The 18637-nt window shown below is 39.5% G+C and overlaps 1 protein-coding gene across 4 annotated transcripts in view; it reads left to right on the forward strand.

The window, feature by feature from the left end:
* The window catches only part of ldb2a (LIM domain binding 2a), an 85306-nt gene that overhangs the window by 36491 nt on the left and 30178 nt on the right, over positions 1-18637 (forward strand). For all 4 annotated transcript variants that reach the window (XM_041048759.1, XM_041048760.1, XM_041048761.1 and 1 more), the window contains exon 3: positions 17939-18111. In XM_041048759.1, the coding sequence (XP_040904693.1) occupies positions 17939-18111 (173 nt within the window). The remainder of the gene's footprint in view (positions 1-17938; positions 18112-18637) is intronic.

The following is an 18637-nucleotide window of genomic DNA, read 5'->3' on the forward strand; positions in this document are numbered from 1 at the left end:
AGAGTAGACGAAGAATTCCACCGGGAAAACACTGGCATATGTGCACACACACTCCTATACATACACACCGAGGAAGTGAGAGGCAGCGAGGCAGCGAAAGAGGGCTTGTCATCACACACACACCTGCAAACATGCCACAAACATACACGCACTCACGTAGACACAGTCACAGAGAAAGGGCACACCTGGTCTCAAACACAAAGCAGTAGTAGTAGAAAAGTGTTGGAATATGTACAAAACACACACACACACAGTTCTGCTCGCTCATAATGCAGAGTTATTGACACATAGAGAAATCCATATTTATATATAATACAGTGTGGTGGAGGCCCATCAGTCTCCATAGTCTGTGAAAGGGCCTGCACCGCTTTACTTAAGGTATTAAATGTTTATGTGGCGCTTTTTCACCCTTCAGTAACCCTTCCTTCCATACACACACACACACGATCACAATCACAATGGCTGTAACAGCTTCCCAAATCAGATGAGAAATTCACAAAGTCAAAGTGATATGAAAAAAGATTTTTTCATCTTGTTGCCTCATTCTTTTGTACGTATCTTTTTTGAGAAGAAATGGCACAAAAACGACAAGATTTTTTGCTCCAATTGCCAATTTTTACAGTATAGGTGTATTTTAACGAGTACCTTGTGCTATATTCTAACTAAAAATACTGTAACTGTGAATTCTATTCTTGTGCAACTAACAGGGTGACTGTGGCTCAGCAGGTACAGTGAGTTCGCTTCTTGCAGGGTTCCCGGTTTGATCCCCAGTTCCTACTGTCAACATGTCGAAGTGTCCTTCAGCAAGATGCTGAACACTTGTGGGCCAGTGCCTTGCTGCAGTGTGTGTGTGTGTGTGTGTGCATGTGTGTGTGCGTGTGAGTGGGTGAATGAGAAAACTGTAAATAGCTTATAATAAAAATTTTTAAAAAGCTATGGAAATGCAGTCCATATCTAATTAACAACTTACCTGCACTATCATTATGAAGTGCCAGTACAGGAGCTACTGTGATGTTCTTATAGTGAAGTGCAGTGGTTCCTAGCCTTTATGGCTTGTGACCCCTTAAAATGAGGCAATATCTACTTATAACCCTTCATAATAACTATGAGAAGTAATTTTTTATTTACAGATTGTTTAATTTGAAGAATTTTTAAAGCCTCTGAAAAGTAATTTAAATAAGAAAAAAATGGAGAGAAAATAGAAAAAATAAATACAAATAAATAAAGTTTTGGGTAACAGTAATACATATTTTTCTTTTTTCTTTTTTATCCCTTTAGATTTCTTAGATTTATCTTTGAACTCTTTGTAGGGGCCCTGACCCCCATGTTGGGAACTACTGGCTTAATGAATAGTTGCAGAGGATGGTGGTGAGGATGGACGGACATACAAAGGACTCAATTTTACAGCAGTGACTGAGGTTCATGTCCTGTTTCATGCTGCTAGTCAATTTTGACTTTTTCTGTGTTCAGCCAAGACTTTAGTATCTTTCCCTAACCCACAGAAGATCAAGTGTTTAGTCGCCTGAAATGGATCCTAATCAAGTTAAAGCTGGAAGTGAAAAATGAATGTGATAAATTATCTGTGAAACAAACAAGAGCTTCCCGCTGGAAAATTGTTTGAATATGAAAACCCTGTTTTTGTTGTTTGTTTAATTTTTTAAGACTATAGCTGCATCCTGGTACGTAGAATTGATTCATTTTAAAATGTCAAAAAAAAACCTCAAAAACTTAAAATGGAGTCAGGATTATTTAGGTAAACATTTCACCGGGGATTGCTTCATCTTCCACTCTCGAATGGCATTCAGTTCTTCAGAACGTGTTGGGTTTGCGATGCTCGTTACCATTAATTTGGGCTCAACAGGAGTCTGAGTCACACAGTGGCTGTGTATGTATCTGTGCGTTTGTTTTCGCGAGCTGTTAATTCGCTCATTGAGGATCCCTTTGATCAAGTGTGTAACGACGTCCGATTGAGCACTCGAGATCGTGCAGTGTGAAACGATATTTCAGTTTTGTCCTTCAGTGTGTGACTGGAGTTTGACTTGACTTATGGGGGAAATGATGCATCTCACCACTGAGTTCTGGCATTTTTTGTGGTGGTGCTGGTGGGGGGGAGTTGGGGGGTGTCTTTGTCTCTTCCTCCTCTGCGTGTTGTGTCCTCCCTGGGGAGCTGCACCCTGGGGGTCGGTGCAGTTGGGGGGAGGAGGGGCTATTGAATTATGGATGGAGGTGAAGAGGGGATGAGGGCTGGCCTCGAAGGGACATACCCCCCTCTATACCCAAGTCTTCTGACTACCCCCCCACCACCACCCACCCACCCTCCCCATCCTCTCTTTCCCTCTGGCTTCCCTCTCTGCCTACACAGTCACCATCCACGCGTGGCGTGAGGTTGGATGAGGGTGACTGGAGATGTGTCTCTCTGTCTCTGGCTTTCTGACTTTCTGCTTTGCAGTTTTTCTTTCTCTCTTGTTACACTGTCGTCCTTATCTCCTTCTTCCTCTCCCTCCCAGATTTCAGCTGGGAAAGTCAAAATGATAGAGGTCCATTCAGGTGAAACTGGTCTGCAGATGTTGAGAAAACAAGACAAAGACATACAGTATCTTGATTTTCTTCCACTGTGAATTACCAGCGGTAATCGGCTGCTGGTGAAACAGCTTCTCATGGCTGTTAGATTCTTTCTTCCCCTGAAACCCTGGAAATTGAAAGGTTTGACTAACACGTAATATATTTTATAGCATATATGGATTAATAAAATACTTTTATTTTTTAACTTCAAAAGATCAAAATAATAATTTGAATTTCTTCTTTTGTGCTTTTATCATCATTTTTTTATTGATGTTTTTTTTGTCATCTTATTCTGTATTTAATGACATAAGCCAAACCACACCAGCAGTTTTGAAGAGCTGTGAATAATATAAGATTCATCTTGGAAGTAGCGACTGTGGTGCTGAAGTCAGATAATAATGTATGTGACATTTTGCAGCATTGTTGGGTGCACAGTGAGGACTGTTTACTGTTGAATTTTTCCAGTGGTGCACTCAGCCCTTCGCTTGTTAGTTGTTATAAGTCCAGGAAGAAAAGGCTGATCCACCTTGTTCCTGCTGTATTGCATTTCTTAGTGCAGAGGTCACATGATTTTGCGGTGTTTTTAGCGGGTAAATTCATAATAAAGAAGCTCTGTCCAATCACCATATGAATATCTTCAAGTATTGAGACAGTTGCAGGTCAGTTGTATTCCAACACAAAGCTGCTGTTTTCTTACTCTTTTCATCCTTGTATCATTAAGGCTCTTTGAATAAAAATGCTAAACAGCTTTGTCTCCTTTAAATTTGGTTTATATACTTCTAACGAGCAGTAGCAAATACTAATTGAAACACTGCCAGGATTAAGTTTCTCATCAACATAATACAAACACACATTTTTAAAAATCATATTAGCAAAGTTGCAAAATTCTGAATGGACTGTATCTGTAAAACATTTACCAATCATGTATTTTAGTTCATTTCCCTACAATATACGCAACTAAACCCGATTACCATTTAGTGGTCCTGTTTAGGCACTCACTTCACTTGGTTAGAGTTAAGGACAGTTTGCGGTCATGGTTAAAAATTTAAAGAGGCAACACTGACTTGAAGCACATGCCGGAATGTGTTAACTCTCTCAATAATTAACCAAAACCACTTCTTTTCCTAACCTTAACCAAAGTGCTGCAAAAAGAACAACTAAAAAAAAAGTTAAACAAAAATAATAATAATAAAATAAAATCACTTTCCTAAACAGAAGATGTTGCAAAGATAAAAATTACTTTTTCACAAATAATGTTCAATTTAACATTTCATATACTTTCTGAAAAATTTGAACAACTATCAAATATACTCTGTGCTGTCCACATGACGTTTAGGCTAATTTAAGTCTCAGTTTGGTGTCATGACTGACTTTTAAGATTGAGTTTTAAGGAAAACTGGCATATAAACAATAATCCAGACTAAGGCTTTGTTTTTGGAGCAATGCAAAAAAAAAAAAATTGCAAAATCAAGGTTTGCACTTCCTCCTATTTTGCCCCAGCGTCAACAGTTATTTGTAATTACAATTCAGTTAATTGTAAACGTTTCGGTTTTGCAAGGTCCAACTTGGATTCTGATTGTGATGCTAGATCCCGTCCCAGATCCAAAACAACAGCTAAAAAGCAGCAAACTTTTGCTGCTTAATTTTCCAGTGTCACCACGAATGACCAGACAGGGTATTTTAGTTTGTTTATGTTCCGCATATACAGCTTATATTTTTAATAAAGAAAACTATTTTTGAATCCTGTTTTGTCTTGAGTTCATGTAGACAGAAAAAAGCAGTCGATTAAAATCATTACTCACAAGTCATGAATCACACGTTAGTTGTTGCCTGTCATTGGCCAAGCTTTGACCCATTGTGGCTCTGTCTTGTGGTTGTTAAAATATTAATGGTCTTGAAATTAAACCCAAAACTCACAGCATAAACATGTTACTGAATTTCATAAACTATATTGAGGCACTGGTATGATGATACTTGTCTTTGCTTGAATACCATGGTTTGAGTGACAATAACTTTGATAACAGAGGCTCTCTAAAACTCAGTATCACAGTATTAAACGAGGACCACTCCTTGCTTTGCCACCCAGCGTCTCTCCCTTTTGAAATTTAATTTTGAACTATGTGAACAGTGGTTTCCTCCATCTGAAATGTAGCAGCGTCTTAATGATGTGCTTTGGCTCGCGCGTTTGGACAATTGTGCAAAAGGGGGTTTAATGAAATCTATTATTGTTTTTTGTTGCAGGGGCAGTGGGGGAAGTGTTTACCTCGCCTAAATAGAAAACAGCAGCCCCCAAAATGACAGGAAATACAGAGAGAGAGAGAAGGAGAGAGAGAGAGAGAGAGATTGAATTAAAGTTTTATGACTGATGAATATTTCATGTTCTGGGCAGTGATTCCCACATTCTGGTGTGTGTTTGTGCAAGTATGTGTGTGTGTGTGTGTGTGTGTGTGTGTGTGTGTGTGTGTGTGTGTGTGTGTGTGTGTGTGTGTGTGTGTGTGTGTGTGTGTGTGTGTGTGAGTGTGCACTTATATGCACATGCTCGAGTATGTGTAAGTGTTCCTCTAGAATATATGCTGGGTGTTTTTAACCCTTTCTCTGCTGTATTAGGACACTGCATCTACCGTAAAGTATGTTGTCAACATGTAAATTCACACACACCATGGATTTGGTCTTATATCCTAAAGGATAGGTTCACATTTTGGACTTAACACAGTACCCATATGCCTTATGTACACTGAAGGAGTCTTTGGTTGTGGTACTGAGTTCTCCTTTCCATACTGTTCTAGTGTGGATAAATCTTAAAAGATGGGGGGAAAAAATCCACCGTCCCTATTAAGTTCAGCCAAAGTGAAAATGATGCTTAAGCACGCTGAGTTAACCAAATAAAGTGTGTATCATCATTCTGGTAGTCATCTGTGGGTTTGTTGTGGGTGTTTTTTGTTTTTGGCCCCAGCAACAAACCTGCATGCACCTACTAAAACATATCTCAGCACGGAAAGACTTTCCAGTAAATAAGGAAGAATCTCTGAAACATCTGTCACTTTGGAAGACGGTCATTTCGCCAAAGCTGGTTTTAATAATAATAGATTTCTCTTTGAAGCGGGGGTGAACAGTAGTTCTGGTATGTTTTGGATTTGTGATTCAAACTTGGATTGCACCATGCAACACCAGAGAGATGCATTGTGCATAATCAGCTGCAGCAGTTAGTCACAAGCCATTTTTCAGACAAAATAAACTTTTGAAACAAAACTAACTGGGACTCATCTGGAACATTGTTCATATCTTGGCCAATACAAGAACTACTGATCAGCGTGCTCTTGGATCTAAATTCTACCATGTCACAATCAAAGTACTTTCTGAATATCCTCTTCACTATCAGCAGTCTCCACCAGCATCAGCAACTTCCAAGAGACAACACAAGCAGCCAGAGCTGACCAATCACAGTTTGTTCGCTCCACAAGTGGTTATTTCCCCGGTGTTACATTTTTGGTGAGCTGCTGATGAGCTACAGTGCAGTTATGGTAGCTACGAGCTCCATAGCTACAGTGTAACCTCAACACAAAAACTATAAATCCCCCCTTAAGTCAGACTGCTAAAGCCTTAGACTGAGCTTAATTTTGGAATGCATTTTTACATGGAATAAGGGCTGGGATTTTAACAGTAGAATAAGAAAACATCAGAATGAACAGGAGGAATGAATAATCTCTTTCTACCAGTGTGCAGAAGGAACAGGGATTTGAAAATTGTGTTAAGGTAGAGTTTAAAAAATAAATCCCAGCTATCCTCCAAACATCATCATGTTGTCACTTTTTTTTTCTTGCATGCATCTCTGCTCATGTCCTCTGTGAATCACTTTATGACAATGCTGTTTGTCACAGACTTGACAAACAGTTGAGTTGACTTAATTAGTTTGCCAATGATCTAATACCCCTCCCTGCTGACCCAGTAATGGTAGCTCATGATGGGTATTTTGATAGAGATATGAGTCGATGAAGACAGACGTTTGTTTGCCAGATCAATATGTCGGCTTGGTTTTCATCAATGCATCTCTCATCTCACCGATCATCAACAGTAGTTTGAACCAGGGGGTAATAATCGATTTTAATAGTATTTTTAGCTTAGCTTATTGATTACAGCGCATACTGTAGTTCTTAGCAAGCACTGGTTTGTACACACGTCACACGTTGGAAAAAAAATCAATATTACCTATCTGAGGCTGTTGATCTACTCCTTTTTGCAGGTCCTGTAATGTGTTTGCTTTAGCCTAACATTATGTATAGGTTATGAGGTGGTGTCCAGCTGGCCCTGAGTTTACAAAGAACATTCAGTAACTGAAAAGTCAGATTATCCTCTAAGAGAGACACTAAATCTCCACTCAGCCATTTTAAACACTTGGGACTGGAGTCACTTGGGAGAGAGCTGAATGTCTTAAAATGTTGAAATGCAGAGCAGAAGAATCAAAATCGTCCTCTGAGAAAAACATGTGCTTCAAATAATACAGTGTTCACATTAGCTTCTGCCTGTGATCCCACATCTGCTTATGTTGGCTCTTTATTTAGCATGACGTGACGTAACGACATAAGACATACATACAATTCAACATAATAACAATAAAAGGGGTTATTGTGGGAAAAATGACAAGATAGCATCCCTATGGGAACACTTGCACTTTTACATTTAAGTATTTATTATAATTATTTCTTATTTTATGTCCCAAGTTGATCACTGTATGTGATGTGAGTGTTTTTGTTTGTTTTTTTTTTGTTGTGTGAGCGCACCAATCCAAAGTCCTGTCAACTGTCAATGATGCTTTATGGATTTATTTTCTAAAACAGACATATTTTGATATCAGGCCTTTTGAGAGGCGCTTTTGCTCCCATAATGCTCTTGGTTTGTTGTAGTAAAATATTGTCCACTATTGTGAGGTGGCTTGTCATCCTGTAATGTAATGTGCTGTCTTCTCGTATCATAGGTTATGTTCAGCATATTTAGATCTGTTTTATTTTGAATTTTTGTTTTTGTTTAATCGTTTGTTTGATCACTTGAGCCTCACAGGGAATTGAACCCCTAACCTTGTGCTGTGCTCTACCTTTTGAGCTCCACCTGGCCAGTGAAACAAGGTAGCGACGGTCTGATGAATATTTGCAGGATGCAGACATTATGGATCGTCCACAATTTCTCCTTGCGCTCCCCCTTCTCATTTTCATCCTTTTCTCTTCTGCACTGCGGAGAACTGCATTTGCTGCATAATCGCCCACTGAGTATCTCCCGACTTTCTCGCCTCTTTTTTTTTTTTCTCCCTGCTTTTTAATTTGGGTTCATTCTGCAAGCTGTACTCCACCAGTATGCGGTTTAATCATCAACTAGCTGGACGGGTTGGACGAACAGCGCTGACAAGCCTGAGTGGTTGGGGTTTGACAAGTCTCATGCCAAATTGAAAAAATGCCATTCGGAAAAAGAAAAAAAAAAACGACAACATCTTTTTGTTCAAAAATGATTGATAGCACAAAATTAGACACAAACGGTGGTACTTTTCAAAGGGTAGAAGTAGCTTTAATCTGTGGCACACCAAATGATCACCCTTCTACAAAGCAGATTGTCTATATTTTGCAGATATTTAAGGATGAACTTTAAATAATGACTTCCAGGCAGTGACTTTCTTTTAGAGCAGAACTCCTTTTGTGTTCGCTGCCCCGCAGAGTGTGTTTAGTGACAGCCTGCCATGCTCTCTGTTATAGTACTTACTACTTCAACCAGCCACGGTTCTGGCCTTTTACTCTTAACTTCATGAAAAATGGGATTGATACCTGGTGATTGGTTGAGCATGGATTTTGGGGCTGCTTTGTGTGAAGAACTACAGCAGTTGCTTTTTCCAGTCTAACACTTCTACCTTTGGCTGGTGGTTTAAAGCGTACTTGATTGAATATTTGAGGTATTTAGTGTGAAGTTAATGCTTCCTTCCTTACTTACTTTTTTTGCTATTGCTACTACTTATTTTTGCAGGAACAGCGCACAATTAAAAGAACTGCACCAAAGTTAACTAGTAGCTAATTTTCATCTGTTGTCCCTGGGCAAGTAGACAAAAAAAACAACTACAGAACAGCAAATACACGACAAAAAATAGCACAATACATAAAAGTCTGTCAATGTGAGATAAATAAAAAGTGAATGAATGCAGCTGAACTGGTGGATTATATATGCCTTTTCTTTTGGGCAAGTTAAATCTCTAAATGGACACAGTATCACAATGGATGGCCTAACAATTTACTCAGTTTTTTTTTTTTTTTTGTTCTATTTTTTTCTCTTTTTTTGTTTAGGAAAGCATTTCTTATATTTGTAATACATGTAATGTATAATGTGACACAAAGTCTTATTTAAAAATGGATGGTCTGTTTACTTAGGAAGGATGGAAGAGGTGATGCTGTAGTTCACTTATGGCACATCTCTGCATGTTTACATGCATTTATTTTTGTTCATGCATGTGGGTGTGCATATTGTTTACCTAGCTGCCTCTCTACTCCCTAGGTGCATCATTACTGTACATGCATGCTGTGTATGTGCGCATGTGTTAATATGCGTGTGTGTGACTGTGATAGTGGACAGCACAGACAGTATATAGCTCTACTGCTCTCCTGTGCACCATGGATGTCAACTTACATGCATATGAAACACAGCACAGGCAGAATCTCTTAGACATACCGTATACACAGTACTGTAAGTGCATATACAAGCACACGCAGAGAATAACAGAGGAATGCACATATAGACTGTAAACATATACACAAGCCTTCCATGGATACATACTTTATAGTGGAAATAAACCCATTAGCACATGCACAACACCACATGCATGTGATGTAAAGCACATACATTACTGGACATACTGGACTGGGTATCAAACCTCAGAGATAGTTTGGCACTGAAATGCATCCATGGCACTAAATATCAAAAAGTACCATAAGTTAGTAGTGTCAAACGTTTTCTTTAATAAAATAATTTCAGTCCTAAGTTAGTCAGTCAGTTATTGATTTGTTTCTTTTGTATTCCTCACAACAAGGTGTCAAAATAAGTTTTCTTCTTGTATTTGTGCTGAAACTATCATAAGTATCTTATTTGCAGTAGTACTGAAAAGTTGGAAAGGACCCGGTCCTAACATTTTAGGAATATTTTAAAGGATGAGTTTGGTGATAATCTGTATTTTCCTAACTCCCAAAAAATTCCACAAAAGTACCAAAACCTCCTCTGTCTGGAGCATAAATTGTGTATAAATGCGCAGCTGAAAATAGTCCCCATCAAATGCACTACTTAACCGAGTTTGAGTAACGTTCCTTGAAAACTACAGTCCCCACAGTGTTTTAGGAAATGGCTTTGCTTTCTGAAAAAATGAAACCGTAGAATTTGAGACCTGTTTTTAAAGATTTACATCTTCAGTAGGAATAAAGGGGCTTGGGGCTGAGTGCCTCAGACAGGGTAGGGAAGTGGGAAAGGATTGAGAGACGTGCTAAGGCACTGTTGGTTTTCACCTTTTGATGGGATTTGTTAACAATAAGAAAATACAGTATAGCGCCAGCCTTATCATTTAAATAATTTGCCTTTTTTTTTTTCAAATATTTATCTCAAACATTAACTCGTGCATCTGCACATATAGAATTATAATTGTTGGTTCAATGTGTAGGTGTGCACACGTGTCCATAAGGGAGAGATGAATATAACTCTTGAATCTTTGAACGTGAGTAGGTGCCTGCATGAACTCTGTTTGTGTGTTTGCGCACTAGTGCTAGTGTGTGAGCACCAGCCAGCGGCCTTTCTTTCTTCTGACACCCTGCTCGCGTTTCGGAGCAGAAAAATCGCACTCACCGTCTTCACTGGCTGACGTTGCTGGCAGGAGTCCTGGGGACCAACGGGGGGAAACAATCTCAACAAAGTGGCATGAATTAATGTGACTAATTAATACCACGTTAATTATTTGTAAATTGCATGTTTGGGTACACATTACTTGAGAGGCATATGCTCCTTGTCGTGTTCGCCCAAACAAGTGCCAGCTAATCTGTATCTCTGGAGTGCCCCGCGACTGAAGACGGGCCAATCAGCACAGTGCAGGAAAAGGAGAACACATGAAAAAGAAGAAGGCAGAGAAAGAGAGAGAGGAGGGCTGAGGTGAAGAGGAAAAAAATATAAATAAGATCCCCAACAAATATTTTTCATCTTGTCTGGGCTCCATGTGCGTTTTTTGTCCCTCTGCAGTTATTTGTGTGAAGTTTTATTTGGCTTGTGCTCTGTTGGTGAGTGTGAAATCTGACTGCCCATTAACAGATAAATGATAGTGTTTTCAGCATGGGCCTACAACATGGGGCTGCTGAGGCTTCTTTTTTAGCACTGAAGTGAATGATTGTGTTCGTAATTTTCTCGCTGTGGAGCTTTCCCTGTCCACACTTCATACATCTTCCATGTTGATTTTTTTTTCTCCCACATTTTCTTTTATTTTGTGTTAATGTGGTGCTTTTGTGTGTGGTTGGCATTGTCTTCTCCCACTGGCTAAGTGGTAGCAACAGTTGCTCCAACTCTAGACTGTACTGTTTTTTCTGTTGTTTTTTTTTTTGGGATGAAAATCTGAACCTGTTTTCTTGCCCACAATCATAATGCTCTGAAGCAATTAGTTGGTTAATCTATCATCAACAGAAAACGAATAAGTGTCAATTAATCAATATGTAAGTATTTTAGTTTAAAAATTCAAAATTTAACTAAGATTATCAACAGAAAGGGAAGAAATAAGAGTTCTGACTTTGTGTCAAAGACTTCTATGTATTGTGCTGCAGAGATATCTGCTGAAGTTAGCATGCTAACCAGCTAGCCCCAGCGTGTCCCATTTTTTAAATACCATTTTGTCCCATAAGAGCTGATAACGAGTCGCTGTAGTGTCCAGTCTGCCCTCAGTCCAGCATGAGAGGATGAAGAAATAGTAACTGAGAGAAGGTTTCTAATTATATGCTTCCCCCTGTTTGTCTGGAGTATTATTTCAACGGTTGGCCAGTTTTTTCACGTTGCCACTTTAATATCTAACTTTGCCTAGTGAACACATCCCCTTCCTGCCTGGATAGGGCACTTTCATTATCACTTTACAGACTTTACCTTTGTTAAGCGATTTACTTTGTCTACATTATTGATAATTTTTCTGTCCTTGAGAAAACCGTAACTTAATTCAGACCTAATGAGTCAAAACATACTGTTTGTACCTTCAGCAGCCATATTAGCAATTATCTGATTGATTTAAATTAAATTGATAATTTCTGAGATAATGTAAAGCACCCATCATTTGATCAGTGCGAAAAGCCAGTATCCTTAAAAGTGCCCTTGAGCAAGACATTGAGGCCTGCTGACTAGAAGCTAGTGCCCTAAACTGCTTGCTTACAATATAAATATGGAGAAGGGAGAGCCTTAAAAAAATATTTGAACCTCAGCCTAGAAACTATCTGAAGAGAAACACAAGACTACTGTGCTTGAAATGATCCAAGACTTGCTAGCATGGCTACCATTACATGCTTATCTATCACTCTGTCACTCCGGGCTACGCACACTGGGTTTTATTAGGACAGTTTTGGTTGAGGAGACGCAACCAAAACTCCTGCATGGCTTGGTGAGGTGGGCAAGAAGCAGATCTGTGTATCACCTGAGCACCCCCCCACCCCTCCACCACCCCTCCTTTCCCCCCTGACTTCCTCTATCTCTCTCTCTCCTGCTGTCTCACCCTCTCTTGCTGTCTCCTGCTCCTATTACCCCTCAGTGAGTCCTCTCTCCCTCATTGACAAGCTTATTTTTTTCATCTTCCCTCCTAGTTTCTTCTTTCTCTCTCTCTTTCATCCCTCGCTCATTTTTTCTGTCCCAGTCCCTCTACCCCACACCTCCTCCCCCTCTACCCTCCCCCTCGTCTCCTCAGAGCTTCTCCGCATTAGCAGTCAGCTCCACTCCTAGACGTACTTTGTTTTTCAACCGTGGTGGAGACCGAGCGAGGGAGGGAGCAAGATACAGAGAAAGAGAGAGGGAAAGAGGAGAGAGAGAGAGAGTGTGCGGTGCAAGTAATAGAGGGAGAGAGAGAGAGAGCGAGCGAGCATCATTTACACAGTCATCCAGGACCCTGCAGCTCACCCTCCCTCCTCCTCTTCCCTCAGCCACTGCTCACGATGCCAAACATTTTATGTGTTATTTAGTCATGCCTGACTTTATCGAATTTGAAAAACATGCCAGTCACGGGTACACCCTCCCCTCTCTCCTCCCCCCTTTGCCTCCCCCGCACCCGACCGCCAACATCATCCTCATCTCCTTCTCCTTCTCTTTCTCTCTCTCTCCCTCTCTCTCAATTGAGGCTCTACCATCTAGGTCTGACCTCAAGAGCCTCTCGAGCCACTGTCTTTGGGGACATTTCACTTCTAAATGAAGTTTTATTCCCAGGCATCACCCCCCCCTCGTCTTCCTCCATGCACACACACCTCCTCCTGACCACCCACCCACCCTGGGGGAAGGGGAGAAAGAGCATAATTCTAGCCAACAGAGTGTTGACTCTAAGATGGATTATTTCTGCTTGAAATCAGAGGCCATGTGCTGCTGGATAATGTGGCTGTCCCGATTTTTTTTTTTTTTTCCAGCAGTGTTCTAATGATGGAGATTTGACGGGCAGGAAAATGCAGAGGAACAGAGAGACTCGTTCCAGCAGGCGAGGAACGAGAGGCTAAAGGAAATCCCAACATGCTTGCCTTCATAATCCTAAAGTCAGGATTTGTGATTGTTTTGTTTTTGCTGTTATTTAACAGTCCGGCGTAGCTCAGTGGGTAGACCAGGTCACTAACACTTGGCAGGATTACAGATTTGATTCCCAGTTGAACCAATGATGCTAAAAAGAAACTAAACAAAGGTATAAAGTATTGGTTGGTGGGACTATTCAACAGCCTATAACTGGTCATTTATTGGTTATTGTTGACATAAATTTACTAAAGATCAGCCTCACTAAATCCTCCTTATCCTCCTGAACCCAAATGTGCTGATGTGTTTTTATAAACCAACCAAATCAGATTTGCCAAACTACTCCAAAATCTTTGTCTTTTTACCCCCTGGTTACTGCAAAAGTTCTCCCATGAGCCCAAGTACCTCTGACTAGGAATCACTGATTTAGGCATCATTCAGACTGACATTCAGCCCTGCATAAAACAATGCAGCCCCATCATTTATTTGAATGAGGCCATTCTGATGATGCAGCAGGATGGCAATACAGAAGGCTCCAGAAAACAAAACAAAAAACAAAATACAGGTTTGTCCAACAAAAAAAGTTGTACCTGGCCCAAATTTACCAGAATGAAATGTGAAATGTGAGGACTTCGCAACGTAAATGTTGTATTTCTACTGTTTTCGTCATTAGCATTGAGGAAAAAAAAAACAAAAACAAACAGTGCTGTCCATGCTATCTTTCCAAGTTGTTAAGTCCTGTCTTATATTATTGCAAAACACTGTACTCATGGACCACCTGGATTGCATTTTATTTTCTCACTGATACCTGAAGCAGGAAGTCCCCACCTACCTATTTTTAAAGTACGGCCACAAGATGGCATAACAAGTAAATTGGAAAACTCAATAATATTCAAAAGAAAACTCAGATGGGATCTGAATATTTAGAAAAAGCGACAGTGAAAGTTTTCAGCCAGGGGTAAAACTATCAGACAGTTGCTGGTTCAGATCCCCTGTGCACCTGAGTGAATGAGTAGCACTTTCCCCTCCAGTAACTTCTGGCTCTGCCGTTGAGCAAGTCAAGTCACTCAAGTGGAACTGCCCGGCGATGTTTGGATGAAGCCTGTGGTTGCAATGCAGCTCACAGGCGTGTATGTGTGCACAAGTGTGATGCAGGGTGGTGCTGAAAATGTGAGAGTATGTGTTCAGCAGAAATCATATAGCTGGAGAAATAAAGCCTTGGAAAAACAGGCTTTTTAAGGAAAACGTTCTGCCTAACGTGTGGTCTTGGTGATGGTATGGGCCGTTCTGCAGATTGAGTCTGCACAGCTGCTCAACAAGTAACACAAACTGCAATACTGAGCTCTGCACTTTCTAGAAGAGGCTGAATATTTTTTGTCCCAAATGAGAGCTGTTTGACGCAGCTGTTCTCTGTCGGTGCTGCGTAGAATCCCTGATCTACATATTAAGTTCACTGAAGACAGTCTTGCTTTATATTCTGAGTAAATCCTATGCATTAACATCTAATTTTTCGCTTTCGACTCCTTTCTTCCAAGGGCTGAAATAAAGCTGTGCCCACACAAAATGTCCATCTTAACAAGTCATGTAATGAAGAATTGACGGAAATCGTACTTCTCTTTAGAGCCAATCAACAATTAGTTGATTATAGATTCAACAACAGTTTTGATTATTGTGTAATACTTTTAGTTCATATATTCAGAAGAAGTGCCTCAAGTGTGAATATTTGCTGGTTTTCTTAGTCCTTGTTAAAGTGAATTGAATTTCCTTGAAGTTTGGAGATGTGAGCTTGGACTGGTATCAGTGAGGCTGTATTTTTGACATTTAATTGTCCAGACAATTGACCAATTAATGAAGAAAATAATATACAGAATCATACAAAATTCTAATGAAATAAAATAGCAGTTGCAGTCTTTTCTTTAAAACAAGTGACACAAGAATCATTTTGTAGGATTAAGTGATAGTATGTTTATACTAGACATTTTTATAGTATACACTATAGTTAAGAGAACAGTTAAAGCATCTTAAATTGATTGTTGTCTAAATCCCTGATGATATAGGGATCTCCAGTATATAAAGGACTGGACTTTCTGCACTCCAGTCTGATGGGTAGAAGACCTGTAGCAGGATTTCAGGTTCTTAGAGGGGAGGTAGAGTGGGATTTTCACTGATGTTGCAGAGGAACAAGGAGCTCTAAGACAAAAGAACCTGTAAGCCGCAGAGCTGAAATTTAGGCGCGATGATGTTGCTGTTAAAGACAGAGTTTTGTTTTGTCAAAAACGGTTTCGAAACCCTTAATGAGGAGGCTCCTGTGGGAAATTTCATTTTTGTTTTAACCAAACTACCAGACAGTAGTCTATTAACAAAAGGTACTGTTAATTTGTGTAACTGAAAGTTAAAAGCTGAGGATCAACAGCAGTTCTGGACATTATTTCACACTAAAAAAACCCATCCAAGTATTCAGGAATCTGTATCTCGCATGCCATCACAGTGAATCCATAATGTAATGGGAAATGTTAGCCTCTCTCTGTGTATCATCCATTCTTCTTCTTGAAGCCAGCTAACACAGAGGAGATGGAAACCAGACGAAGCCTGAGGGCTATAAAACACTGAAGACAATTTCTCCCTCCCTGACTCCTCCTCCAGTTTTCATCATGCAGCCTGTTCATTGTCTCTTTAGGCTTCTCCAGAAAGTTTGCTCTGCAGAAGTTGTCCATCTTAATAATTCAGTTTAATACTAAACTCAGTCATGGAATCATATTATTCTGTGAAAACACTTTGCCTTTTCCCGTGCAGTCTCACTCATTTGAGGAATATTCAAAAGTGAGTGTGTTATATGAAGTGTCATATCATGGAAGAAGTGGATTGAGAGGCTGAAATTCATGATATTGTCAGTTGTTCCAAGAAAATCTTTAATCTTCAGATGTGTTAGAAAGAGCTGAACTTACCTCTCTGCTCTGGAAGATTTATTTGACACTTGTTTCAAGGAAAAATCAGACTCCATCAAAGAGTAAAGGATTTGGGTATTTCTTGGAGGGTGAACAGCTTTCCTGAAGGCAGCCCAGTGTTCGGTACTCAGTGAATCAATAGGTTTCAGGACAATCCAATAATTTCTCCAGATCTGGAATGTGCCTGTTGCATCGAGAATCTTGATTCATAAATTGACCACAATCAGAGCGACGGCTGCTGCGCGATAGCATACATTAAGCAGCGAGTTCATTCAGATTTCTCATGATTACTACGGCACTGCTAAAAATACTGTACATGATTTGTGTGGGATTATTGCTTTTAATGAGACTGGATAAGGGGAGAATATGAATGATGCATGCTCTATTCTAAATTTGGACGTTTTACATGTATGTTTTAAGGATGTAGCAGATGTTCTCATCCAGAGAAACTTAGAAAGTTCAATTGGGTATAAAGCTCAGACTCATTCATTGGCAGTGCTACATGCATCCAGTTGTAATGAGCACAGAGGTTAAAGTCAAATCAATAGACAGCATCAAAACAGTCTCTCCTGTGTTTGGAGAATGATTTTGTATGATAGAAAAGGGGTCAGATAGGAAAAACAGAACATCTTTGCTCTCAAATATTTAATCAGTTTCATTCATTTGAGCATCTGATCAGTTTCTAACTCCTCCAAAGGGCTTTTGACAGCCAATAAAATGTTTATCTTGATTAATGAATCTGAAGCAGATGTCCTTGTCAAGCAGTTTCTTTGGTGTTATGCTTTTCTTAGGACACAGACTACCACTTTTATCATTTTGGATCGTGTTCTCTTTAATCTTTCATTTTTATTAACCTGAATTTAACTAAAATTTGCTATCTGTGCCATGATTGTTTCATTTAATAAATACAATAGAACCAAATTTAATGGTACAATAAATAAAATGACTTATATTACTATTTTTAAAAAATCATATTTGGCCTGGGTTTTAAAAACTCAGTTCTCAGTATCAAATCATTGTGAATATTGAAAATTGTTTAGGACTGAAGTCTGGTACTGAGTGCCTTCTCAGATTCACACTCTTTTGTACTTTTTCTTTGTTTAAACAGTTTTGGATTTAAATCACAGTTATGCCAATTTAATTAAAGGAAAGTTCTTGTACGCCTCTTTTGTTTAGATAGCATTTAACATTTGAGACATTTGAATTCACTCATTGAATCCTTGAGGTTTTTGTAGAAATAGAACTTTATTTTACTCAGAATTAATGGAAAGTTCACTGTTTTGGGAACTATGTTATTCACTTTATTGCTGAGAGCTAGAAGAGAATATCAATACCACTCTAATGTCTGTGAGTTAAGTCTAGTGCTGGAGTCAAGAGGCGACTAGCTTAGGTTAGCAAAAAGACTCAAAGCAGCAAGAAACAGCTGGCCAAACTATTTCTTCAAAGGTTTGAAAAATCATTTTAGTTTTTATACTGAAGCTCACATATCATACTGACACTAGTAGCTGCCTGTAGTTATATGCAGTTGCACCATTCTAGTCTATTATTGGTACTATATGAGTGGCAGTATTTTATGCTGTCACCCTGGTCTCTCTTGTCTGTTGGCCATTAAGCCGAGTATCTTCTCTCCACATCATTTCACGTTTGGTCTCCTTCTATATTTAGCAGCTCTGCCCTCTCTTTTTGTCTCCCTGCAGCGATCGGCCGGACGTTGATCCCACGTTATTTCAGCACAGTGTTTGAGGGAGGGGTGACCGAGCTCCACTACATCCTCAAACACTCCAAGGAGTCCTTCCACAACTCCTGCATCACCCTGGACTGTGATCAGTGCACCATGGTCACCCAGCACGGGAAGCCAATGTTTACAAAGGTAACACCTGACCCCCGAGCTTCTCCCACCATGAATAATTGATCACAAGCTATGATAATGGACCAGACGAGGTGTTTAACTGGTTAAAGATCAAATCCATTTACAACCTTTGATTCTTTTTTTTTTCTCCCCTCTTTCATTTTGCTCCTGTGTTTCCAAGTCACACCTGTTGGCTGTCCTGTCAGATATGAGAAAGTCTTTATCTGTTAGCTGAATGAATTATAGAATTACATATTACTCCTTTGTTTATATACATCTAAAATGTCTGTTTTTGATTTCTGAAGGAGTGGATCTCTCTCAGCACGACTGCATTGCAGTTTAATTATCTTTAAAGAGTAGCTTAACACCTTTTTGAGTTAGTAAGTTGGCTATACAGTCACTTTTACGCTTTCAAATGATTCTTGTCCCATTCTATTGTGTTCATTACAACACAAGTTTTTTTTCCCCTTTTTCAGAGAAAACCGAGTAATTCTGCCCTCTAGGCTCAAAAAAAACATTTTTGTGCTTGTGTGTATGAGTCTAACAA

Source organism: Toxotes jaculatrix, chromosome 10 (genome assembly GCF_017976425.1).
Source record: "Toxotes jaculatrix isolate fToxJac2 chromosome 10, fToxJac2.pri, whole genome shotgun sequence".
Classification (NCBI taxonomy): Eukaryota; Metazoa; Chordata; class Actinopteri; family Toxotidae; genus Toxotes; species Toxotes jaculatrix.